The sequence below is a fragment of the Trachemys scripta genome, chromosome 2 (assembly GCF_013100865.1).
Source record: "Trachemys scripta elegans isolate TJP31775 chromosome 2, CAS_Tse_1.0, whole genome shotgun sequence".
NCBI classification, from domain to species: Eukaryota; Metazoa; Chordata; order Testudines; family Emydidae; genus Trachemys; species Trachemys scripta.
Genome location: NC_048299.1, coordinates 257766479 through 257792797, shown reverse-complemented (window position 1 = coordinate 257792797; position 26319 = coordinate 257766479). Strand labels below are relative to the sequence as shown.

Sequence of the window (26319 nt, the reverse complement as noted above, 5' to 3'; positions counted from 1 at the left end):
AAGTAGGGCATATGTATGATATAAATAACAAAAGGGTCAATAGGTCTATTGACTGCCTTACCTCCCTTTATCTCAGCAGCATTTGGATTTCTCACTGCCTGGTGATACTATCTCAAGAAGGCAGTAGGACTGCCCTCTACTTTGAAGAGTCCATGAGAGCTTTAGACTTTATCAAGTGCCCAAATAAACCAGTGACACCCTCCTGAATAAGGCTAGAGACTCTCTGGTTTTCTGTTCAGATGGTATTTGACTTAGGGGATGTAGAATTTATTGTCAGGGTGGGTGAGTAGCTGGGGGAAGTTATTTTTATGCCAACTGGATATTAATTTGATCGTGTCACCTTTTTTGAAACTCCTAAACTGAATCCATTTGGTGCTCAGGGTCCTCCAGGCTTGAACTCCACAGACGTAAATGTACCCATGTGTGTCTAACACCGAAGGTCAATCTTCCTTTCAGATCATTGTTTTATGGAATTGTGATAAACCCCTCCCAGCCAAACACCGCTGGCCTGCCACTCCTGTGCCTGTCATAGTCATCGAAGGGGAGAGCAAGGTAGGCGGAGAGAAAAACGGTCAAAGATTGCAAGTATGGTGCAGTGGGACTGGGTACTTACTTCTCCAGCTGGCAAATGTTTGATGGTGACCAGGTGGACGATGCCCCTTCTTTTACCTCTGCCTTTTGTACCAATGTGATTGTAGACTCATTGTTCTAATGAAGGTTCAGTGTATGAAGTTTGTCCTTTCATCACATGTCAGCTATTGATCAAGGGGGCAATCAATACTGCGAGTCTGAGAGTGGCATAAGGACCCAATTTTCAGTTGTGGCCACCTAGAGAGGAGGTGCTAATCTTGCATGCCTGTGAGCAGGCAGGAGCATTAAATTAATAATGCACCCAAATGCTAGTCTGAGTGTTCTGATGCAGGATTTGAGGACTCTTCATCTGTGTTCAGATTTGGAAATTAGGCTTCCAGCGAAATTGGCAAGTGTGTTCTCCACCGGCTTGTGAGAAAGAGCTGCTTTTATTGCTTGTATAGCTGTCAGCAAGGACATTAAGGTGCTCACAAGGAGAGGTGGGGAGATATGCACAGCCTGGGAACCCAGTGGGATCCAAACACAGTTGACTGGTCAAGAGAAGACAGCAAAGGGGGAGAGAAAAAATTCTGCCATTGGGCCAGGTACGCTGTTGCCCTCCCCTGTGCGTAGTCATTGGCTCAAGTGCAAAGTGGGGGTAAAATGCTACCAAGTGAGAATAGTGGCATTTTTTGCCTGCTTTGCACTCGTGCCAATGATAGACCCAGTGCATTGGCATGGAGTAGAGAATCAGGCCCATTCTTCATCATCTCTCTCTAATGCCAATGCTGGAAGTCAGAGCTGAGGCATCTGAGTTGGGCCAGTCTGTGATTTTTATCATCTTTCTCTCCCCCTGAATTCACAGTGTGATGTTTTAGCTGCTTTGGCTGTAAAATCCTATTGTGAATTTTTACACCTTGTCTTCGCTCTTTTCCCCAGTAGGCTTAACAAGAGGAAAGTCAGGGCACCGCTAAGCTGACAGCTAATAGTTCTGCATTAGTCACTGGACATGTAAACAGGGTCAAGAGAATTGCTGCATGGCTAAGAGAGGCTGCTGCTGCTGCTTGGGGATTTTTAAGCATTGCGAACATTATGGGCTTTTTTCCCCTCTATTTTCATACTTTGTGAATTGCCTGGGACTGGGAGGCGGGGTATGGGGAGACTACCTGGGCCAATTCTAAGTATATGAAGAAGCTGTTTAATTTACAAACCTATCTCCTGAGTTCCCAAAGGAGTGTTTATGGTGGACAGTCTCTCTTTTCTAATATCACATCACGTACCAAATGGCTTTTGAAACAGCAAAGCTGTTTGTTTTCACAAGTCTTGCTGAGCTGCTCAGTGTACTCCAAAGATCTAACAAAGGACTTACTTTTCATAGTTGGCATTTCTCTAGGGCCTTCCATCCAAGGATCCCAAAACACTTCAAGCCTCATAACACTACTGTGAAACAGAGGGTACGTCTTCACTTACCGGAGGGTCCGGCGGCAGGCAATCGATCCCAGATCGATCCCGGAAGTGCTCGCCGTCAACGCCGGTACTCCAGCTCGCCGAGAGGAGTACGCGGCATCGACGGGGGAGCCTTCCTGCTGCGTCTGGACCCGCGGTAAGTTCGGACTAAGGTACTTCGAATTCAGCTACGTTATTAACGTAGCTGAATTTGCGTACCTTAGTCCGAAGTGGGGGCTTAGTGGAGACCAGGCCAGAGATACATTATTGCACCCATTTTACAACTGGCACAACTTGGATACAGATAAAAATTAATGGCTAGCCCATGCTCACATAGTAGGTGTGTAAAGGAGGCAGGAACAGAACTCTGATTTCCTGACTTCTACTTCTATTCTTTCACTATAAGAACAGTGTAAGTGTTTAATTGCATGGGATTATTTTCCCCCCTCCTCACTGAATTATTTTTCTTCATATATTAGTGCCAATTAGAAATCCTCTATGGAAACCAATCTTATCTCTTTTACTTTCTGTACTGGTTTTCCATTGAACACAGAGCCAAGTTTGAACTCAGTTCTGTTATTGGTATCCCTCCACAGGAATAACTATGACTACCTACCAGACAGTCCCTTCCTCCACAGTCATGACCTCACATGACAGCTAAGTTCCACCAGAACAATGACAGTTGTGTAGAAGACCGAGCTTTCACAGGAACTAGCCCAGGACTGTGGAACTCACTTCCACATGAGCTCACTATGTGTTTTCAGAGCTAATTGCAAAACTCATCTCTTCATCTTAGTTTTCATTCAATGATTTCTTCACACACAGTGCGATTCAATAATGCTTTATTGGCATGACAAGCTGTACAAGTGTTGCCAAAGTATAATAAAGAGATAGGCCCCACGGGTATCTGTTAGAGTTAGGCACATACAATACTCTCTCTCTCTCTCTCTCTCTCTTACACACACACACACACACACACACACACACACACTCTATAAACTAATCAAGCAATTGTTCCTACAGGCTGGAAAAGGAGGGGGCGGGGGGAAAGAATGCGTGTGTAGTGTTCTTATATCCATTTTTCAGTTCTCAAAAAAAGCTTTGATCCCATTGGTAATGCAGACCAAAAATTACCTAAATAGATTCCCCTTTTTTATTGTCATCTTCTTTTTCCCCCATCTCGCATCTAGTTCCCATTACACTGAGACATATCCCAGGTTAGCATAAAAAATGTGGTCTACACACCAATTTTATACCAGTATAATGCCTTCTGTGGATGCAGTTATACCTGTATAAAAATGCCTTGTTACCTCTATAGCTTATTCTCTCCTTCCCATACAGGAATAGCTATACCTGTATAAACACTTTTATACCATTATAATTGCGTCCACACATGGAAGGCCGTACCATTTCAACTATACTATAACTATACAGTTAAATCAGTACAACTTGCGTGTGTAGACAAGGCCTGGGATGCAAATTGGGGTCATTAGCTTGCCAACAGAATGGCCCTGTCAAAGGTGCAAGGTCTCTCTGAGCACTTAATATTATATTACTCTCACACAGTGGGGTGGGGGGTGGCGGTGACAGAGGGGGAGGTGAGGAACAACTCTAACTGCCAGACAGGTGTCAGCCATGAAGAACCCTACATCTGTCTAATTCTCAGCAGATGCAGTTACAGTTTGGGTTTTGGAGGAAGGCAGCCTGCTCAAGAGAGACAGATCTGCTCAGAAATTAATTCCTCAGGTACAAGGTATAAGCTGACTGCTGGGCTGATGGAAAATGACAGCCTTTCACCCTTGAGCTGAGAAATCCTTCCTATCAGATAAAGATGTACGATGTGCCACGGATGAAATAAGAATGAAGAATAAAATAGAATATGCAGAAGGGTTATTTTCCCCTTCTCTTGGAAATGAGTGTCTCAAGTGATTTCCCCCTCCCCTCTCTTTCTGAAACCCACAGGTTATGAGCAGTCGCTTCCTACCTTATGACAACATAGTCACAGATGCTGTGCTAAGCCTTGACGAGGACACCGTGCTTTCAACCACCGAGGTAAGACCCATCCTCTTGAAATCTCTGCGGCTTTCCAGCCCGGTGCCCACCCTTCTTCTTACGACCTGTTTGCCAGAGCGTGTGTCTTATAATATTTCCTGCTCACACCCTCGGTTTAATGTATTACATTTGTCTCAAAAATCTTGCCGCCACCTGCCAGCGGGAGAGGATTTTTTCATGGTTAATTGGCATCGTTAGCATGTGGTTCTTCCCTTCTTTATCATTTTAGTAACATAGGCGGGTGTGGACAGCTAACAGCAGTCTGTTTTAGCATTATATTTCCACTGTGCCGATCGTGGTTCCTCCCTTTCCTACACATTAGCTTCAACGGTGGGACATTATTTCTGCTTCAAAGACAGTATTTCTGCCTACAAGTGTTTTGATTTTTCTCCTACACACATGCGCTAACTGTATCACTGTACCGTAGAGCTGGAGATACATGATGGTTGAGACATTCCGGCATTTGTGCCCGGAGCAAGATTGCACTAAAAAAAAAAAAAGCAGAGAAAGGAAAGTTTTTGTAGAAAACCAATTTTTACAACTGGGATGAGTATTGATTTCTAGAAGCTTGTCCTGAAAACCACAGAGGAGACTAATGACTGTTTATATAGAAGTACAATGTATCGGAAATACATTATTAATGGTGGCTATTGAAAATCTTGGAGACTTGATTTTCTTTTCAGTCTTCTTTTCTTTTCCCCTTCCTTCATCACATCCAGAACCATTTCTTTCTCCCCACTTTCCCTCACAGTGCTGCTCTTACTATTGTCAGTAGTTGTAGCCCTTTAGATGATGCCATTACGGCTTACGTTAAGGTAGGGATGCCCAAGTTTTGCCAGACTGAGTGCTGCATTGGCAGCTTGCTATAAGCCCTCAGACTACACATAATTTACCTCAGAGAGTCACCTTGCCAGTGTGGAACTACTAGTCCCAGCATTCAGCTGATCCATGGGGAGCTCCACTGTAGTCCCCATGTGCTGCACTCTGTATTGTAGAAGAGGGCAGCATTGGCCCTCAGGCCACACCTGGGCCATTCCTGCCAGAATGGGAAGAACACCGCCTCTGTGAGATAACATGGACAAAGTCCAGCGTTCTCCAAGGAAGACTCCTTGCACTGGCCCGCGGCTCAAGATTGTTACTCAAGACAAGGTGAAATCCTAGCCCTTTTGAAGTCAATGGCAAAACTCTGATTTTGTTTGGGGCCAGGATTTTACCCAGAGTCTCCTTTAAGGTACTCCAGCAGCCCACTTTGTTATTCCCGTCACTACCCTCCACCACACACCCGTTTTAGTGGTTGAAATCCTAGTCATTGCACCCTTTTTGGGTTACGCAAGGCAAATAATGTGCAACAGTTTTTCACTGAGTTTGGCCCCTTTTTATGTTAAAGATGTGGCAGAATTTTAATGTTTGCTTGTTTTGTGAAACGATTTGTTAATTTCTTTGCAGCATTTTCACTGCTCTGAATAATTTGCTGCAAATACACCTCTACCTCGATATAACGCTGTCCTCAGGAGCCAAAAAATCTTACCACATTATAGGTGAAACCGCGTTATATCAAACTTTCTTTGATCCGCCAGAGTGCGCAGCCCCGCCCCCCGGAGCACTGCTTTACCGCGTTATATCCTATTTCGTGTTATATCGGGTCGTGTTATATCGGGGTAGAGGTGTATTCAAAATAATGTGTGTGTCTGTGTGTGTTAGCGTCATACGTCAGTTGGGCCCCTGTCCTGCAATGGGAAATATGTGGGTAGGCCACTGAGCCTAGGTAGAAAACCATTCACTTCAATGGGACTGCACGTGGGGGCAGGAGTTTACTGCATGGTTTTCTTTTCAGGATCGGGGCCTTGATATTGCTTCTGTTCCCTGATTGGATGGCTTATGTAAATAAATCTAAACTGCATTTCAAACGTAGTTGAATTGTTGAGTTCAGAATTCCCTTTCAGCTAACATTTGTTCTTAAAATCCACGTTTCCCAAGCGTTCATCCTAGGGAAAGCAAACAAAAAATTCACAAGCACGGTCAAGCTGACATTTCAAGTGTGAATGAATATTCACCAGACACGTTTTCCACTCTTTGCTCTAGTGTTAATAAAGGTTTTTCATTCATAATGAAATGAAGCCTAATTGCTATTGTTTTCATTTCCACGGGTAGCAGCCCAAAAGTGCTGCTTGGAGGGATATTTATATGGGAAGCAATTAGAAATCAGTATAGGTTGGAAATGATACGGGGATTGAAGTGATGGTTGCTTTTCCTGCTGATCAGCTGAGTGGTAATGCTGCTTAAAATTATCTAGGACAAGGAGTGTTTTAAGGGGCTAAACTGTGGCTCGTCTTCTCCTAGGGAGCTCAGCTTGTTTTAATGCTTCTTTCCATTACAAGGACAGATATTTAAACAATACATGAGTGAGGACATTAGCTGGGTTACTAGTAGTAGTAGGGATTTGTAGATATAGATGGTTTATTCTTATTTTTCTTAACCTGAGATTCTCAAACTCATCTAAAGAAAACAGATGTCAGGTTTTACAGGAAAGGTCCTTCAGATCAACTTTAGTACTTTGATGTGTTAGTTCAGATCTCATCCAAATCATTATCACAAGAATTAACAACTTTAGCTGCATTGGCTTTCCATTTGGTTCAAGTTCCTTCAAATAACATGAAAGAATAGAATATGCCTCTAACTGCATGTTCCAATATGTTTGTGTCTCTTCTCTTTCACTCACTAATTTGTAAATGAAAAAGCTCTGGCAATAATTACAAGGAAATGTAACCGTTCTAACAGAAGTGTTACTGTATTAAAGCTGAAATATGTGTGACTCCTTAACACCACAAACCTGAAACTCTGGTCATGTTTGCTGAAAGGTTCATTGAGAGGTTTTTTGAGCAAAGTTTTGTCTGAGTCTAGGTTGAACTTCAGGCATCAGTGCGGATTAATGGTTTTAGTGTGGAACTGAGGTGTAGCTCTCAGTAGGTTTGCATGATTTTGGCCTGGGTATTTATAGTTGGCATTTGCTCCCCTTCTTCTTCTTGATGGGCTTCCTGACCTCCTGCAACCCATTTTTTTTCTTTTTTTTTTTTTGTGCTCAGAGGCTGGAATGCTAAAGAGAAATTAGCAGTGTTGCCAGCTCTCACAATTTTATCATGAGGCTGCTGATAAAGTATTTTTCAGAAAGCCCCAGTTCCTGGAGTCATGTTAACTACATGAGAATCTCATCTATTTTTAGTAAGTTTTTGCCCGTCATGGCTGCAAAGAAAAACTTAAAAACATGACCCAAGTGTATTCTAAAAGCAGAAAAACTAGAAGGAAAATAGAACCCCATATTTATTATTTAAAAAAAACCCATGATTTTTGAGTGAATCTCATTGTTTTTGGAGGACCTGACGTATGATTTTAAAATGCTTCGGGTTAATAACATTGAATTCGTCCACAGAGTATAGTTGAGATGCTTAAAGGTGCAGATGAGGGGATGTGCAATGGCATAGAACAGGGTGGCCAAGCTGTGGCTAATGAGCTGCATGCGGCTCTTTTACAGTTGAAGTGCGGCTCTTGAAGCCCTCCATGCCCTCTCCAGTCTCGGCCTACCAGATTGTTTGGGGGAACTCGGGGCTTCTGCCCTGCAGCGGCGTGGTGGGGCTAGGAGCTTCTGCCCAGCAGGCAGGGGTGCTGGAATAATTTTTATAGTGGGGGTGCTGAGAGTCATTAAACCAAACTGTAAACCCTGTATATAATTGAAACCACTTCAACTCCTAGTTCCAGCACTTACGGCAGCAGGGAAGGGGGTCTTGGGGCTTCAGCGGGAGTGGGGCTGAAGCCCCGAGCCCCAGCAGATGCCTCCCACGGGTCTGAAGCCCCGAGACCCCCCAGCTCTGCAGGGCAGAAGCCCCTAGCCCCAACACCTTGTGGCAGGGCTGAAGCCCTGAGCCCTGGCAGTGGCACTCCAGCTCTCGAACTTCTGAAGATAGTCGTATGCGGCTCGGAGGGTCAGTAAGTTTGACCATCCCTGGCATAGAAGTATAAATGCACACACGTATACGATTCTGTTTGAAAAGGTTTGAATTGTAAAGGGCATATCTGCAAAATGTTAATGTAATGCTGCAGTGCTCAAGACTTCCTTTAACAGAAAAAATTAAAATGTGCATAATTATAGGGCAAAATGTCAAGCAATCGCTTTAATTTACTGATGAATACACCGAATTAATGTTTTGCAACAGTTCCAAGATTTTGAATTATGAATTAGTGGCAAGATAATATTTTGTTTTGTTGACAATTACTGAAACAGTTTGATTATTCATTGGGCATGTGTCTTTGCCTGCAGGTGGATTTTGCCTTTACAGTATGGCAGAGTTTTCCGGAGAGGATTGTAGGGTACCCTGCTCGCAGTCACTTTTGGGATAATACTAAGGAGAGATGGGGCTATACATCCAAATGGACTAATGACTATTCCATGGTATTGACAGGAGCTGCTATTTACCACAAGTAAGAAACCAAAGCATCTTTGTCTTTATTCTTATTCTTATTTTATTTTTATTTATTTATTTTATTAAAGGTGGTGAATAAATTTGTTCCTGACTGAAAGAAGGAATGAAAATCTTATCATTCCCTGTCCCCAAAAAAGGAACTCTTGTCTCCCCTTCAAAAAAAAAAAGGGGGGGGGGGAATCCTATTGGAAACGTAGGTAGAGAATAGATGAAGCTCTCCTCTGTTTATAGGGTAATGATTTAAATTCCCAGTTTGGCTCTGGGGATCTGGTAATAATAACAACTGTGTTCCCTGGATCTCTTTTGAAGTCACTTGTATTTTGAGGCAGTCTAGCTGCTCTTTTTAACACCAGGAATTATGCACTTCAAAGAAGCCCCAAATTTATTAAACTCCTGGGCCAAGTGGCCTGTAGTGCAGAGGAGTGAAGGTTGGTGCCAGACTGACTATGGGTTTGTGGTAGCTGACTGTCCTGGCCAGTAGACCTGCTAACTCTTCCAGCCACCCTTGAATCTTTAGTGCAGTGACCCCTTGCAGTTCAGGCACCGTATAGTGGCAAGAATTCACATTATTACCACTTCAGTAGAGCAGGGGTAGATAGGAGGCCTCTCTTAGCCTTTAATAAAGTCAAATTATACTGCTGTATCTGATCCATTCCCCACAGAGGAGGAAGTAGGCACCGGTTAAAGAGGGATCTAGATTTATTTAGGTCCACAACAGAATCATCTGAACTGCAGTTGTGAAGGCCTTATTTGGCCACATTCCATTTTCTCTCCAATCACATCTGCTAAATTTTCTTGCTTCCACATGCTCTTCCTTACAGTTACTCACATTGGCTACGACAATGCACGTGGGCTAGTCCGAATTCTAGTCTTGCATTATCTTGCTTAAGATTTAAAGTCAACCCTATTTCTCTCCCACTAATTGTGAAAGGCCCAGTGGAGTTTTTAATTTTTGTATCCCTAATAGCTTAGTTCATCGTATCATCCGGCTTTTTCCTCCCCACTTTTCTGGTTTGATGGATGAGGCAACAAAGGTCCCATGATGTGCCTATGGGCACACAGTGAGTTAGGGCCTCAACTGGGATTGAAATCCTGTGGCATCCATAAGCCCCAGTAAGGCAAAGACTTTCATTAATGCCCCTGTTGTTGGCTTTCTAGATATTATCACTACCTGTACACTCATTACCTGCCTGCCAGCCTGAAGAATATGGTGGACCAACTGGCCAATTGTGAGGACATTCTAATGAATTTTTTGGTGTCCGCTGTGACAAAACTGCCTCCAATCAAAGTAACACAGAAAAAACAGTATAAGGAGACCATGATGGGGCAGGTACGTGACTAGAGCATGTTTGATCTGTTGAGTCGTCTTGGTAAAATCATTTTTCGCTTCCAGACCAGACATGTTTTGTAGGAGACCTCTGGGCTGAATGAAATTCTGCTCAATTTTTCATGATTCCTTGTTTGATAAAATCATAAATGAATCTGGGAACATTTTTAATCACCGAAGGAAAGTCCAACAATAGAGATGGTAAATATCTGCCTGTGGAATGCAACGTCCTCTCCCTCACTTTCCCATATTGTTTTATTTATTCATGGTGATGTTAAACTCATGTAATGGATTCCATTACAGCTGAATTTCAGTTAAGAGAATTTTCTAATGCAAGCCTATTGTGCCGTTCTAAAAAAAAAATGTTTTTTAATGATTATTAATGAATGTAATGTACTGTGCTATTTAAAAATAATATCACATTCTCAGTGTGACTGGAGCAGTGTTCTTAAACTGGGTCACAACAGATGTAATTTGTTATTTTCAAATGTTTATTTCAAGTTGCTTCGTTAAGGAGATAAGGAAGAACCATCCACATGCTGTTATATGTGTCTCGCTGCTGACACAATATGATCAATAGCCTCTGTAGTTCCTAGGCGAATTATTTATTTTAAAATTAGTTTTCATAGTGAGCAGATTTGCCTTTTCCAGCTACTAATTAAGGATCCTGCCCCCCGAAAAGAATACCTTTTATAACACGGAAACTTTGCAAGCATGGCGTTCTAGTGTTCTTGCCTTGCATAAGTGAGTAGTGGGAGTAGAGGACACAGAGCGCCCCCAGCATATCTGTGCAGGAGGCAGCACATGGCCAATGCTGCTACTGTTTTGGAGGGAAGAAAGGAGACCAGTATTGCACACCAAAGAGAAAGACGGGAGTTGGATGAGGGCATAACCATGGCTCCAATTGATAGTACTAACAATTCAGTGCTCTGGTGCCATAGATACCACTGGTTGGTGTGCTCACTGAAGCACCCAGAAGAGGGCCTGACATGGCCAAAATGCCTCCATCTGCACCATTCAAAAGGTACCTTCTGCTATCCACAGAGCTGTACTTTGGCTCTTCAGTTCACACTATACACAGGCTTGTCTTTGCAGGAGATGGTGATGTAAGTGAAAAATGAACTACAGTTGTCTTCCTAAAACAAACTGAATGGTCCATGTTCATAATCCCTTGAAAAGACAAATAAAAAATTAACATAACAGAACCTTAAGGTTGTGACACCAATTAATAGTCATATGGAAATTCAATGCTAATGGCTGGCTGTCTTCTATAATCCTCCAGCACACTTTTCCTAGCCTGCCCTGTTGTGATTACATATAATCAAGTGTCTGGGATTAGTACACATTATAATCTACTGTTCGAGTTAAACTGGCCAGTTTCCCTGACTCTATCACTGTTTTAACATTTAATGAACACACCTTGAGTTTCCGCTGTTTAAAAAAAAAAATTGCAGTACAAACAAAAGTAAAGTGTCATGCAAACATATGAGAGATGGCACAAAATCGATTTTAATGGCACTTTCTGAGCACTTACAGTCTGTTGTTTCGAAGAATTGTTTTGGATTGAGTGGGTTCCTACATACAGTGAGGTGCATTATTTTCCAAATAGAGAATAACAACTCCTTCAAAGCTTTTAGGGCCTGATTTTTCAGAGGTGCTGAGTACCTATAGCTGCTATGGACCTTAATGGGAGTTGTGGATGATCAGAACCTCTGAAAATAAGGTTGTTAGTATTTTAGGTATATACGAAATGTGGCTTTCATACTAATTTTGAAAAGTGCTCTATTATTAGCATGACCTGATGGGATGTAATCACTTCTGTGATTCCAGTTTATTTTCTCTACTTCTCTATCGAAGTGTATTGTGCTGGCTCCATCCACCGTGCTGTGCTGTCTGTGCACCTGCAGTGCCATTTATTTGTAGACAATATTCTACAGCCCTGATCATGCTGACACTTACACACCTGAGTGAGTTTTTGCATTAAGAAGTTCCACTGGACTCACGAACTCAGTGGAATTACTCATGCATAAGGGATGCAGGACTGGGCCCTCAAAATGAATTTTTGACCTGACAAACTATAATGGTGTTACAGTGTTCATCTCTTACGGCTCAGTCCTGTGAGCTGCTCAACATTCTCCACTGAAATTGACTCCAACGTCAACTTCAGGAATTAGGCATTTTATGGCTTCCTCCAACTCTCATAGGCCTCAGTCTATAGGTCCATAGGTCAACGGCACCTGAGCCGTTAGTTTGGGGGCCATTTTGAAGCTCTTACGTGAGCACTCTGGCTAGTCAAGCTGCCATGGGTGCCCACTGATGACGTGTGTTAGAATATAGCTTGAGGGTTGCACAATTAGCTCTGACATTTGCACCCCCAATGGCTTGGCCTTTTGCGGGGGAGTAATGTTTTATTGCCCGCTATCAAAAATAATCTGGGAATTGGGTTGAAATAGAGAGATTCTAGAGTAATGCTTTGATGTATTTCTGGGGATTTATCCCGAGATATTTCTGTTCTAAACAAGCCTAATGATCATCATAAACCAAAAGACTTTTAACAGTCACAAAGGCAAAGGCATGCACTGCTTATCATGTTGACCAATATTGTTTCATTATTTCCTTGTACTCCCCCATCTGTCTGTCTCCATCTGTTGTCTCTTGCCTTACACTTAGACTGTAAGCCCCTTGGGGCAGAGACTGTCTTTCTCTTTGGTTTGTACAGCGCCTGGCACAATGGGTCCCAGTCCATGACTCTGGCTCCTAGGCGCCACTATAATACAAATAATAAGTAAGAATATTGTCCAGCTGTTACTAAGGTCAGAATTTGATCCACGTGGCTTGAACTATAGCTACACCTCTACCCCAATATAACGCGACCTGATATAACACGAATTCGGATATAACGCGGTGAAGCAGCCCTCCGAGGAGGCGGGGCTGCGCACTCCGGCGGATCAAAGCAAGTTCGCTATAACGCGGTTTCACCTATAGTGTGGTAAGATTTTTTGGCTCCCGAGGACAGCGTTCTATGGGGGTAGAGGTGTACCAAATATGTATTTCTTACCAAATTTCAGCCTATGTTGAGGTTTTAGAGCCAGGTGATGAGGTGCTGGGATCACCTCACAGCACAGCCTTGATAACCTCTTGTCTCCTGCCATTTACAGAGTGTTGTTGACACGATGACTTAGCATTTCCTTTCTCTCCATTCAGACTTCCAGGGCTTCCCGCTGGGCTGACCCAGATCATTTTGCCCAGCGGCAGAGCTGCATGAACACTTTCGCCAGCTGGTTTGGCTATATGCCGCTGATCCATTCTCAGATGAGGCTTGACCCTGTCCTCTTTAAAGATCAGGTCTCCATCCTGAGGAAGAAATATCGAGACATTGAACGACTTTGAGGAGCCCTGCTGAGGGGCCTGAACTGTTCTCCATGCCCAGTGCAGATCCACGGACACTTGGAGCCAGACTGTAACGAGGACAAAAACACATGCAAGTGGAAAGCAGAGTTGTGTGGCTCCAAGGAATCATTGTGCTGGACTGCTTCAAACCACCTCCAGGCTTCTGTCGTTCAAGACTAGGTTGTGTACAGTTTCATTATGGAACATTAAATAATTATTTTTGAAATGATTGCTATGCAGGTTAAAACTTTTTTAATGATCAAAAAAACCCACAACTATTAAAAACAGAGTTCTTTCTTTAATCAAAATGGTGTTGGGTGTGAATATTTCCAAGTTGCCATTCCTTTCTTACAAACATGTGAAGCTGCCATTGCTTTCTTACAAGCATTTTAATATCATTGCAGGGAAAACTGAGTGAAAATTGCAAAATTAAAAGTTCAGCTCTCACAGGTAGAAAATGCAGCAGTTTAAAAAAAATCAAGCACAAACAAGACAGAAATTAAACATTGTTTCACTTAATGCCTTTTTTGGTTTTAGTTTTTTAATTTTCTCTTTCACTGCTCAAGTCAATGACATTAAATGTATCAACCATTCTATTGCACAGAGGGAAAGCTGAAGAATGTCCATTTAGTGAAGCATAGTTAAGATCCTTCTGTTTAGGGAACAAAGACAATTAAACCCTATTTTTTTAAATGGGGAGAAAAGATTGATGCCTAGGAAATATTAGTCAATTGTCTGGTTTGCACAAAGAACAAAACAGATAGGATGAAAGTCAAAGAGGAGGAATCCAATGCCTTTTATTGGTGGTGGTTATATTCGAGTTATGAATGAATCATAAGAAATCATCCTGACTTCTCTCATCAGGGTGTGGCAGGAGTTTGGAAGTTCTGTTTTATTATATACCTGTTATGAGTGGAGGAAAATATAGCAGCTATAGCTACAATGATGGGTAAGCTACAGTTTGCATGAGTTGCTCTTCTTGTGCACATGGGAATATGTATCATGGTGGCATTATTTATGTCACAATAGTTAAGGGTCTATCAACATTCCCATTTTAATCCCCTTGTTTTGAAGGGGGATGGGAGGAAGAGCTTGACTTATAAGGACTTTGCCTGAAACCAGTTGTATTGAGGAAAATCAAATCAGTCTAGGTACTTTGTAGTTGTAAGAGTGAAAGCAAGTAGCCAGATTCCATCTTGGAGTTCTGTTGGTATGGAGTATGTCTATCAGTGGCAGTAGTTACTACAGATTTAACCCACAGTAACTCAAGGCAGAATCTGGCCCAAAGATAGATCTGGTAGTTCCAGGTGCTTTTCTGTTCTCCTTATAACTCACAAATGGTTTTCTCATTTCAAACAGAAACATTTCCGTTATTTATGCCATAGTGTGAACTAGTTACGTATATGTTTAAATTGTGGGAATAAAATAAAAACACTGATTTAAGCTAAAAAGAAGCGATTACAATCTATTGGATAAATAAGCACTTTTATCAATTGTTTTAACTGTCACATATTTCCGTGAGATGTCTCTGGGTATTTGATAACAATAATCACGCTCAAAAAAGTGTGTTAAAATAACAGCAAGAAGGTGTGACTTTGGCCCCAGATAAAACCACTGCAGAGCATTCCTTACCTCATTCCTTTGTGTCTAGACCAGTGTTTCTCAAATGTGGCCACCAGGGACTTTTCTTGTGGCCACACTCCTGGGTGGTGATTGGAGGAGAGGGGGGGAAAGCAGCGGCCCTTCCCATGGAGCCACCAGCAGGGGCTGGGCCTTGTTCCTCTCTGGGGACACAAACGCTGGAGGAGCAGGCAGCCAGTGAGTTCCCCACCTTTCTGTGGGGACAGTGAGATCAGGCTTCAGCCTTGGGGTGGTGAGCAGCATGCTCCAAGCGTGAGGCTTCATCTCCGCCCTGTGGTCCAGGCCCTGTTCCCCAGGTGCAGGGCACAAAGCTCTATCTCCCAAGCTGTGCCACAGCAGGTTCCAGCCCTGGCCCTTGGCTGTGCAGCAGTAGGCTTCAGCCCTGGGCTCACCCCCCAACCCCCATTATCCCTGGCCCCTGCTGCCTCTGCCAGCCCCCCACCCATTCCCCTTATTGCCCCTGGCCCTGTTGCCTCTGCCAGCCACCCCCACCCATTCCCCTTATTGCCCTGGCCCACTTGCCTCCCTATCCACCTCCCCATCCAGGGTTTACTTTGGCCCCTGGCTTGCTGGTGCTGAGTAAGTCTGCTGTGAAAAGTGATACTTGTATGTTTGTTAATATCACTTTTCACAGCAGACTTAGCAGCTAGCTGGGGAGGCTGTGCAAAGTGATATTAATATGCTAGCATCACTTTTCACTGCAGCAGACTTACTAGCCAGCAACTCTTTTAAAAACAACAACAAAAGACAAGAACGTGCAAAGCACCTTATTAGTGTTTCAATTCTGTTTAGATCCAGCAAAGAATAGAGACAACTGTACGTTATTTTTATCTGCAAAAAAAAAACCCAACACAAATAAATTACAATGATTTGGACATGTATATGTACATATTTATTTGTTTTTTCCTAAAGTTAATTAAATATTTTAGGAAAAATTGTCAGAGCAGGTATCAGCAAGAGTTGGTGGCCACACTCTGAGGCCATCAAAAAAATTGTTGTGAGAACACCTGGTCTAGACAGTTGATACAGGGGATGGAGAGAGCATGCTCTCGAAGCCAGAGAACGACTGAAGGTGGTTGGGTCAGAGTTACTGGGTTCTATTCCTAACTCAGCCACTGATTCCGCATGTGGCTTTGGTCAAATCACTTAATCACTGTGTGCCTCAGTTTAGCCTGCTGTAAAATTGACATAGTAATGTCTATCTCCTGGAGGGGTGATTAATTTAATTAATGTTTGTAGCAAAACATATAAGCTCCTCATCAGTAAGATATAGAAGTGCACAATACTATTACTGTTTGTTAGTACATGATCTCCTGTCGGGATATTCCAACCGGTGGCTTTCTTTCCATATGAACCGCAATAACCAAGTACAATACAGTGAGTTAGGGGCAGAGTTCTCAAGTTCCTGGCTGTGTTATTTAAGTCTGAGCCAAACCCCATAAAGGACACTGCCAAGGTCTTTTGAATTTTCCTTACTCTAATTTTTGCAGTTGCCAATTAGGGAGCAAGAAACTAAACTCTGTTGGCCTGATTTTCAAAAGTGCTGATCACCCAACTGCTCCCATTGGGTCTCCTTTCTTGAGGCCTCTTATTTAGGTGCTAAAATATGGCCTATCTTCAAGGCACCCATTTGTGAACATTTTGTCCTGTCATTCAAAGTAGTGGACAAACCCAGCACAGCTCCTGGTTTGTTTGTCTTGTTTGTGGACAAGCACATGGCTGTTTCAGCAGCTCGTTCTGGGAGCTAGGTAACGGGCCTCTAGCCAGCAGGAGAAGTGCCTGAAGGTTGCGGGGGCTAGTTCATTATATAAAAATAATGCCCAGAGTTCTGCTTTTCTTTTCTTTTTTTAATATGGAGATATACCTATCTCATAGGGCTGTAAGGGACCCCAAAAGGTCATCGAGTCCAGTCCCCTGCCTTCACCAGCAGGACCAAGTACTGATTTTGCCCCAGATCCCTAGGTGGCCCCCTCAAGGATTGAACTCACAACCCTGGGTTTAGCAGGCCAATGCTCAAACCACTGAGCTAGACCTCCCCCCTATTTTATGTAATATGCTTTCTTGGCAGAGTAGGATGGGTTCTGAAGAAAGGGCAGTGGGTATTATCCATTTTTAAAGGGCAGCAGTTGAAATCTTGGGCTAAAACTCTTTGACAGCATCTCTTCAACATTCTTTTTATATGTCGTTTCCATGGGTGGAAAAAGAGTAAGGGGGCTAAATCTGAATATTGTTCAAGGCTCTTTCTGTTTACAAATCACTACTTAAAGAAGCAACTATAAAAAGCTGAACTTGAGAACGGTTTCGGATAGGTATGAGACACTTTTCTGTATAACATGTTACCAAGGCATAGCCATCTCTCTAGCAAAGAATGCATCTCACTGCCAACCTTGCTAATGGCCATAGATCTCTCTGCCCATGTGTGGCGATTCAGTTCCTTGCTAAGTTTTGAGAGTTGGATGCAGATCCAGTTTAGAACTTTATGCATTAGCCACAGTGAAAATTTTTATCAGCCAGTGCTCCTGAAGGATGCTAAGCATGTTTCACACCCTCACATGTCACTATGCCATACAGGGCTGTGCAGTTTCTGTAGCAAACAAAATCCTCCTTTATCATGTCCTATGAATGTGTCAGTGTTTATTTTTGTCTTAATTCAAATGGTGCTCAAGCAAAAGTCTCTCCTTGTTGCTTTCCTCTCTTGGTTTTTCTGTTCTAGGTTTGTTTGTTAACCTTTACGTTACAGGTACTTGAATGCCTGCTGACTTGAAGGAGTGTTAAGCATGTGGCCTTTAGTAAAGGTTACCAACCTTAATTTCATCTGGGGTGACTTGGATGTATGTGAATAGATCCATGCCATTAAAACAGAATAAAAACAGGGATCAGGGGTTGGGAGAAGTAATGAATTTTTAATTTAATTTATTAAAAAAGAATCCCTGCTTGGTTGTTGTTTGAATGAGACCCATTGCTGGAGGAGGGTTTCATAATGAGAAAAACGAGTCACAAAAGTAGGGGCAAACTTCCAGGATTAGAAAATGTCTGGCTCCCTCCCCAGCGCCTTGGGGCTGGGTGAGATCTCATTTGCTATCCTTCCATTTTTGAAAAACTCTAATTATTACCACAACTTTTTCTAAATGTGAATGTTTAAGCTGTGCAACGATTTCATCATGATGTGCAGCTATCGAGCACTTTGATCTACCTTTCCATTTGAATCCACCATGGATTTGATCAAGTTGAGATTTCAATTTCTTTTTAGAGTCAGGTTTGACAAAGAAATTAATCTTTCACCAATGAGCCCTCTTTTAAAATAGGTCTTTTCCAAAAAAAAAAAACATTTTATGTCAAAAATGGAAGTGATCATTTGACAATGAAACAATTGTACCAGCTTATATTCAGCTGTACATAGATTTTGTGTCCTTAAAAACAAAACCCACTCTTTCCCCTACCTAAAATGCAACGTACTTGTGTCTGTCTCCCCTACCCAAAACAAAAGAATAGTATGTGGTTGTCGTTATAATACCTTTTTTGATCGAAATCTATTTGTTAAATCCCCAAATCAAGCATTCTCTTACAGCAAAGAAAGGATGGATTTGTTTTCCAGTCTGGCTTTGCTCTTGGAAACCGCAGCTTTAGCAAGGTGCAAAGAAACATTGCTATGAAGGACAGTAGCCCAGTCCTACAGTGGGATCTATTGACTTCAATGGGACTCCACATAGATGGCCCCATGATCCTTTTCAGAGCCCTGTAGAAGTCAGCTGAGCTTTCTGCAGATGCTGGGGTCTGCCCACTGCAGGATCAGAGCCATTGTCTCTAGGATAATGAAACAGTCCTCCAAGCTTTGTACGTCTCACTCTTGCGTAAAGTGATGTCAAGCTGGCCTATTTACCATTTATTTTATGTCATTACATGCTTTTTAACAGCTGTAGTTAATTTCTTTGTAATCACCTGATGCATTAGGATTTTTCTCCCTCGTTGACATGAATTATCATTTCACACTGAAATTAGGGGTGATCAAATGGGCCTTGTGACAGTGTACATAATCTTGTATATTTATTTTGAGAGAAAATATGTATAGTATATGATTGAAAAGGATAAAAAATCAAACTGGGAATACTTAAATGGGCAATTGTAAAGCAAACAAAAAAAATCATACCTTATTTTGTATAAAATGTACATTTGGGGGAAAAAATTTCTAATGTGTTACCAATGTTTTCATAGTGCTGCCACATCTTTTTTTTAAAGCGTCTCCCTTTTCCCCCATTTGACTATAATATGGTGTAATTAAACTTCAAGGAAGTGTGTAACAGAGAGAGGGAAAAAAATTACAAAGCCATATTATTTGATTTACTTCATTAACCTGTATAACATTATAGGTTTACCATCAAAGATAGGTTGTTTTTATAGATAGTGTCACCAAAGACTTTTTTTCTTCAGATTTATTAAAATTTTTGTTAATAAATTATGTACTATTCTGTCATAGTGTGTTTATTATTTTTAATGAAGAGCCACAACTTTGCTTGTACTTCTGACAAGCAAATGGGAGGGGTGTGATTGTCATTTATCTCAAAATCAGATTACTTACTGATAACTGCTTTTTCCTGTATCTATTTTCTCCTCAAACTGTACAGAGGAATGTGTGGATGTGTCTTACAGTAAATATATTATCTATATCATGTATACACAGTGGTAGCTATTAAAAATTCAACATTTACCTGCAGTTACCATCTAGTATTATCTGAGAAAAATGCAGCATTTCCCCATACCTGGAATATTAAATGTCTCTCTCACTCACACACACACACACACACACAATCATCACTGGCACCCGTCACCACAGTACTAGTGTGTAATATTACAGTGGTATAAGAGATAATGTGTCATGATAACTGCTGACTAATGCTGACCTTTTAATGGCAATCACTGTATATATGTGTGTGTATCTACAATACACACTGTTGTACTGATATTGATCTCCAAGGCCTAAAGATTTAAAGGTGTTTATAAGCCCTTTTGCTGTCCAACATTAAACAGTGATAGATAGGTTTGGGTTATGTTTCTACAGAGACCCTGATTCTACCTGGTTATTTGGCAAACACCCAAAAGCATTAATTCAAATAGAAAGTGTATTGATTAAACACAAGAAAGAACAAGAAAGAAAAAACACACATTCATATTGAAACTGTGGTTGAGGGATTATGCAAAACAAACTTAATGATAACCTTTAAAGTCCTTCTCCTTTTGGAGACAAAATATCAGTCTCTTATTTTCAGAATAATCTTTCTTTGATAAGGAAAAGGTTAATTTTACCCTCAGTGGGAAGGGCATTTACTTATCCTGTTCTTAACAGACAGACACAAGGTAAAGGAGACAGAATAGGAAAGATGGGTGAAATATGGCTTCTGTTGATGGTTTTTGGAACACTGGACTGCTGGATAGTTATGAGTAGATGTTTTGGCTGGCAAGTCGGCCACAATACCTGCTGCTTGGACCCTGGCTCATGCTCTGGTCAGGGATGTCATCTTTTGGATCCTTTGTCCTTAGACAAGGCAGATTTGGATGAATGCAGTATAGTTGATTTTAGGATTCAATGAAAAGCTGAGAGAATGGGAGAAAAGAGGGAGGTGAGAAAGTAACACAACAAGGGAATGGACAACTTACAGGATCTTACTTGCCTGTGCAGTGCAGGGAATTAGGTATTCCCACTGATGGGCTGAGGACTGGATGGCATGATTGTGTGATGACTTTCAGCTCTCACAGGTGAAAACAAAGTTCCTTTGTTTGTACAAAGGAATGTGTACAGAAGAAGAGCAAGCCAACTGGCCTTCCTTTCTGGAAGAACCTCCTTTGCCTGATCAGTTCCTGACCTTAGGTCGAGGAAGCTGAGATGAATCAAGGTGAGTTGCTGTGTTGGCTGGTCAGGGGATGAGCTGGAGGAAAATAATTCTTTTTTTTCAATGTGTCTTTTTAAGAACCCAAAAAGGAATCAAAGTGGGTGGCATGTTTTATCCTCATTATTTTGTCCACCAACTAAATCTGTTTGTATAAGGCCAAATTTGGCATAGGTAACTTTGTTCCCACATTTTCTTGTTTACTAAGTAGTATTTTACCGTAGTTCTTCACTGATGATTAGTAGGCCATTTTTGTTTGGATTAATTCAGTTTTTCTGTTTGGTTTCCCTGCACCTGTTCATAACATTCATTTATTGAAAACAACTTGACTTTTTTCCCATGGTTAATTCTCAAGCAGACGGCGAGTCATAGATTATGGTGACATGCTATGAACTTTCACATACTCTTCACAGTTGCTTAGGGTAAATTTTTAAGTCCAATAATCACAACAACAACACAGTGAAAATTGCCCTAGCATAAATTGTCATCCCATCTGGTCCTACTGCCAAAAAAATCTGGTCTGTCTCAGAGAATGGCTGCAGAAAGCAGATGAGTCTGGCTGGCTCAGTTATATTACAATATAAACATTAAGATGATTCTATGATTCTAAGACACTTAGCTTGTGTATCACAATATAACACCACATGTGGCTGAATTTTCATTTGCTAATGTTAACAGAAAGAGGAATTCTATTGTCTGTTTACCTGCAGAATAAGAAAAAGGGGGACAGATACTCAGCTGCTGTAAATTGGTGTAATTCTATTGAGGTCAAGGGAGCTATGTTGACTTACACGAGCTGAGGATATGAGCCCATATATTGAAGGGGAAATTAACAGAAATAATAACTATTTAAATGACACACATTTGACAGCAGGGCTTTTCTGAAAATTATCTGTTAAATTCATTGGATGGTAACTTGAATTGAGTTATCTATCTATCTATCTATCTATATAAAGATGGGTCTGCACTGATCTGCATTCTATTTTATGTTCCTCTTCTAAACCATCTGCAAAATGCTTCTTAGGGAAAAGAAAATAGCTTCCACTGAAAACCAAATATATTGTTTTCTCCTTCTGTGAAAACTGTTAGCAAAGCATACTTATAATGTGCTCAGATGGAACCAGATTTTTCTTATCTTAAGATTTCAAACAATTTAAAAACTGCTTTTGGGGTGGCTATTAGGGATGTTGCATGATGGGTCTTATTCCAAACTTTCTTCTTGTTTTATCTTATATTGGCTTTGCAAGTGTATCGGTATTAACATTCCTTCCAGACTGTGTGTTCTTTTGAGGCGGTCTCCTAGTACAGCTTAGCTCATTCTGTGTGTCACTGAGGGTTTTTTTCACATTAATAATGAGTTGCTGTATCACACTGTATTTTATTTTTTCCTCTTTTCATCTCTAACACCCCCCACACAGCACACCCCCTTTCTGTAATTAACAGCTGTTCTGTTGACTTTTATAGGCTTAGAGAATAGAACATTTTGTTTAAAAAAAGGAATTTTAATAAATCCATATTTGATACTTCACTGTATTGTATTTGAACAAAGCAATGCTAACATCAACTACAGAGGTCAAAAAATAACAATCTCATTACATTTCACTGAAAAGAGAACTTGGGGAAGTGTCTACAGCAGCATTTTTTCTTCAATTTTTCCCTTGGAACAGCTCCCCAATAGGGCCTATACTAGAAATGTTGGTGCAGACCAGCTGCTGGCATGTTATTATTCATTTGTATTATCATAAACCTCGGAGTCCTAGTCTTGGACCAAGAACTCATTGTGCTAGGTGTTGTACAAACACAACCCCTGTCCCAACGAGCTTACAATCTAGGGTCAGATTTTCAAAACTGCTTAACTCCCATTTAGGCATTTCCACCTATCTTTAACTAATGATTTGGGGATCCTTCATTTTTTGGGTGCCCAATTTGAGCATCTTTAAAAGGCCTGGTTTCCAGGACAAGCGTGAGTGCCTTCCCTCAGAAGATCATTGGGCATCCAAAACCAGACCCCTAAAATCACAAGCACTGTGGAAAGGGAGAGTCTTACATGAAGCGGTCAGATTTCCAACAGTGCTCAGTTTCTGGCAGCAGCCATTGTTCCCAAGTCACCTGCTGGGCGCTGAGCTGTTTTGAAAATCTGGTCCTTAACTATTATGTCACCTGACCCTGCTCAGAGCTGGTTTACATGACAATCCAGTTGAAACACCAGAGGCCAGCTACATCCTGCAGTTGGTACTACTGTTGGAGGCGCAGTGGTTGGAAATGTGAAGGAAATTGCTAATGCAGACATGGTTAATGCAAGGGGCCAGAAGCTGGCTTTATAAATCAAAAGGTGCAGGGCCGGCTTTAGGAAGTGTGGGGCCCGATTCGAACAGTTTTGACAGGGCCCCCACAGGGATGACTAAAAAAAAAAACCCGTAAAAAAAACCCACGTGGGGCTTGTACTCACCGGGCGGCGCTCCTAGACTTGGGTGGCGGTTCCTTCACTTGCTCCGGGTCCTTGGCGGCACTGAAGGACCTGCCACCAAAGTGCCGCCAAAGTCCTGGAGCACCGCTGGGTGAGTAAAAATTAAAAAGGCGCCTCTAGCCAGGGAAGGGATTCTCTGCCACTTGCCCCCCACTCTGGGCGGCCCTGCCACTGGGTGCGGGGCCCTCTTAGGCGCGGGGCCCGATTCGGGGGAATTGGTGGAATTGGCCTAAAGCCGGCCCTGAAAAGGTGTGTCAGGATTTTGCTTTGGTTTAGATCACAGTAATGGTGGGACAATGAGGATCTGATTCTCCATTCACTTTGACTGGGGCAACTCAGTAGCGGCTGCATTGAAGATGATGGATTTTTAGTGGTGTAAGAAAGAGGCGAATCAGGCTTTGAGAGCCATGAGCAAAATTATCTCCATGTTCTGTAGTGGTTTGGTCCTGCCACTTACTGAGCCACATCTAAGAGGGGCTAAGTACCTTCAGCTCCCACTGAATGACTTCAGCTGGAGTTCAAAGTTCTCAGCACCTAATCCTGTACCTCCAAGCAGAGTCAGATAGTTAAACCATTCTGTACACGCAGATCAGACTGTTCACTTTAATATGGTCATTGGACAAGGAGCCCATGACTCAGTGGGGTTATTTCTTTTATAACCAGAGAATAGGAAAAGCAGAAATAAAGCATCCACTTCCCTTAAAAGTTACTAACTGTAATGTGCATCAGTCCACTGCATTTCCATTTCCCTCCTCCATAGTGAATCAGAGTGTATCACAAAATAATCTAAAAATTGTGAATTGCCCAGGATACCAAGCAATAACTGAGATGGGATCGGGTAATAATGGAATCATCTTAAGTCTACAGACTGACTAAATACAATCCATGGGAAGTAATGAAATACATTTAGTTCATTCCAAAAACAGCTAATAACTGATAGACGTGCGTTCACTCTTTCTGTCTCGTTGTCTCTGTCCCTGTGGGGCTAGATTCTGGTCTTACCAACAGCAGAATAAATCCAAGTAATTAGAGGCGTGAAGTCAATGGCAAAACTCTCACGTACTTCAGTGGAGTAAGATCAACCCCTATGTCAGTGGTTCTCAAACTTTTTATTTCCGTGGACCACTTGAAAATTGCTGAGGATCTCAGCGGTCCACTTAATGATCTTTCCAAATGTCGTTTGTACCATTAGCTAACTATTGTAAAGCACTTTGGACAAAAGTGCTATATAAAAAAACCTAAAGAATAATTAACGTGTTTTTGTTCTACAAATAAAAGCACACAATTCATATTTTAATATCTGTAGTCTCTCCCCCACCATGGCAGCCCCTGACAGGGCCGCCCAGAGGATTCAGGGGGCCTGGGGCAAAGCAATTTCGGGGGCCCCTTCCATAAAAAAAAAAGTTGCAATACTATAGAATACTATATTCTCGTGGGGGCCCCTGCGGGGCCTGGGGCAAATTGCCCCACTTGCCCCACCCCGGGCAGCCCTGGCCCCTGAGCTGGGGCTGGGAAGCAGGGCCATCTCTCCTCAGCAGCCGCAGCCCTGAAGATGGAGAAAGTCACATCTTTCTCTGACGCTGCAGCCCTGAACGTCCCAAATTCCCCCTACCCCCTCTTCTCACCCCACTTCCCCCTCCCACCTACCTCCTATTTCCCCCACCTCACCCACTGGTCCCTCCCACCTACCCCCTATCGCCCCCAAGGCCATCACCTCACCTTACATGTGCATCTTCTCCAGGGTCCAGGCACCTAATTAGTGGAGCCACGCCTGCACAGCTCCACTAATTAAGTGGGCAGCCCTTCATTCTCTCAGGAGTGGCTGCCCAGGTGCACACCAGAGAAGGAACTATCTGCGGACCATCTGAATGGAGCTCGTGGACCACTGGTGATCCGCGGACTACAGTTTGAGAACCTCTGCCCTAGGTCAATAAGCTCAGTTTAGCTGTTGGTTGCCAGGGTACTCAAGGCACTCAGAAAGTTTGCTTGGAGTTGGGGGGTTGCAGTGACTATGTACCCACCACCCGACCTTTAGTTGTCCAGGTGGGCAAAGTGTGGGAAGTCCAGTTCAATACGCTCCCCAATCACACTGACAGATACCACTGTCAGAAAGGGGCAGCTTTCTTAAGAAGAAGCCTGAACCTCCATGTTAAGGAAATGAATACAATGATTGTACACAAAGACTCTGGGCTTTTTCCTTTATCACTTGTGAATCTGCATAAAGAAAGCCTCTAACTGCTTGTAAACATAACTGCACAAGTGTGGCACTGAATCTCTCATTAGCTAGAACAGTAAGGATTTTATAAGCATCTTTTTGGGAGTCTCCAGGCCAACAACCTGAACTGTGTGACACATGCCTGTGCTGTTAGGCCTTTGAACTTCCAGCTCTGAGGAGCAGAAGAGAAGCAAGGATGTTATAATGCTTGCCAACCGGGATTGCATTTTTATTTGCCATAAGCCCTTTCCCCCACCCTGTGTCTACCTTGGCTATTAAGACTGCAAGCTTTTCAGGGCAGGGACTTTTTATTCTGTGTTTATACACCGCCGAGTACAATGGGTGCCCATGACTATCGCTCCTGGGTGCTAAGGTAATACAAATACATAATAAAAATAACCCTTGAAAGGTGAAAGGTAAGAGAAGAAATATTTAACCGGTAAAGCATCAAGACAGCCGGTCATACGAGAACAATGTGACTTATTTAAGCCACTCATTTATTTTCCTTCCTTAGAACTTTATAATGTGGGTGTTATTTCACCAGTAGTGCCGTTTAGTATAGGGAACCAGAAAAAACATTTGACTACAAAAAGAATAATGAATGAAGGGGGTTTTCTAATCCGTTTTTTGAAAAAATTCTTCCAAATTGGGACTTTGAAGCTGGGACTTCTGGATCACAGCTTCTGTGTGCCAAGAGCAAGGGACTGGTAGTCAGGACTCCTGGGGTTTATGCCTGAATCTATTTTCACCAAGAATCAGATGGGTATTAAGTACTGATCCTGTAGCACAAGAAGTAATGTGAGCTTTTTGTGTTTGTACTAGAGCTTTCTGATCCTCAGATGAAGGGATAAGCA

General features: G+C 42.3%; 1 protein-coding gene across 1 annotated transcript in view; it reads left to right on the top strand.

Moving 5' to 3' along the window:
- Positions 1 to 18227, top strand: part of EXT1 (exostosin glycosyltransferase 1) — a 259226-nt gene extending 240999 nt beyond the window's left edge. Inside the window, exons 7-11 of the mRNA XM_034763508.1 lie at positions 457 to 552; positions 3979 to 4068; positions 8381 to 8541; positions 9702 to 9873; positions 13075 to 18227. Of these exons, the coding sequence (XP_034619399.1) occupies positions 457 to 552; positions 3979 to 4068; positions 8381 to 8541; positions 9702 to 9873; positions 13075 to 13260 (705 nt within the window). The 3' untranslated portion in view covers positions 13261 to 18227. The remainder of the gene's footprint in view (positions 1 to 456; positions 553 to 3978; positions 4069 to 8380; positions 8542 to 9701; positions 9874 to 13074) is intronic.
- Positions 18228 to 26319: the final 8092 nt, after the last annotated feature.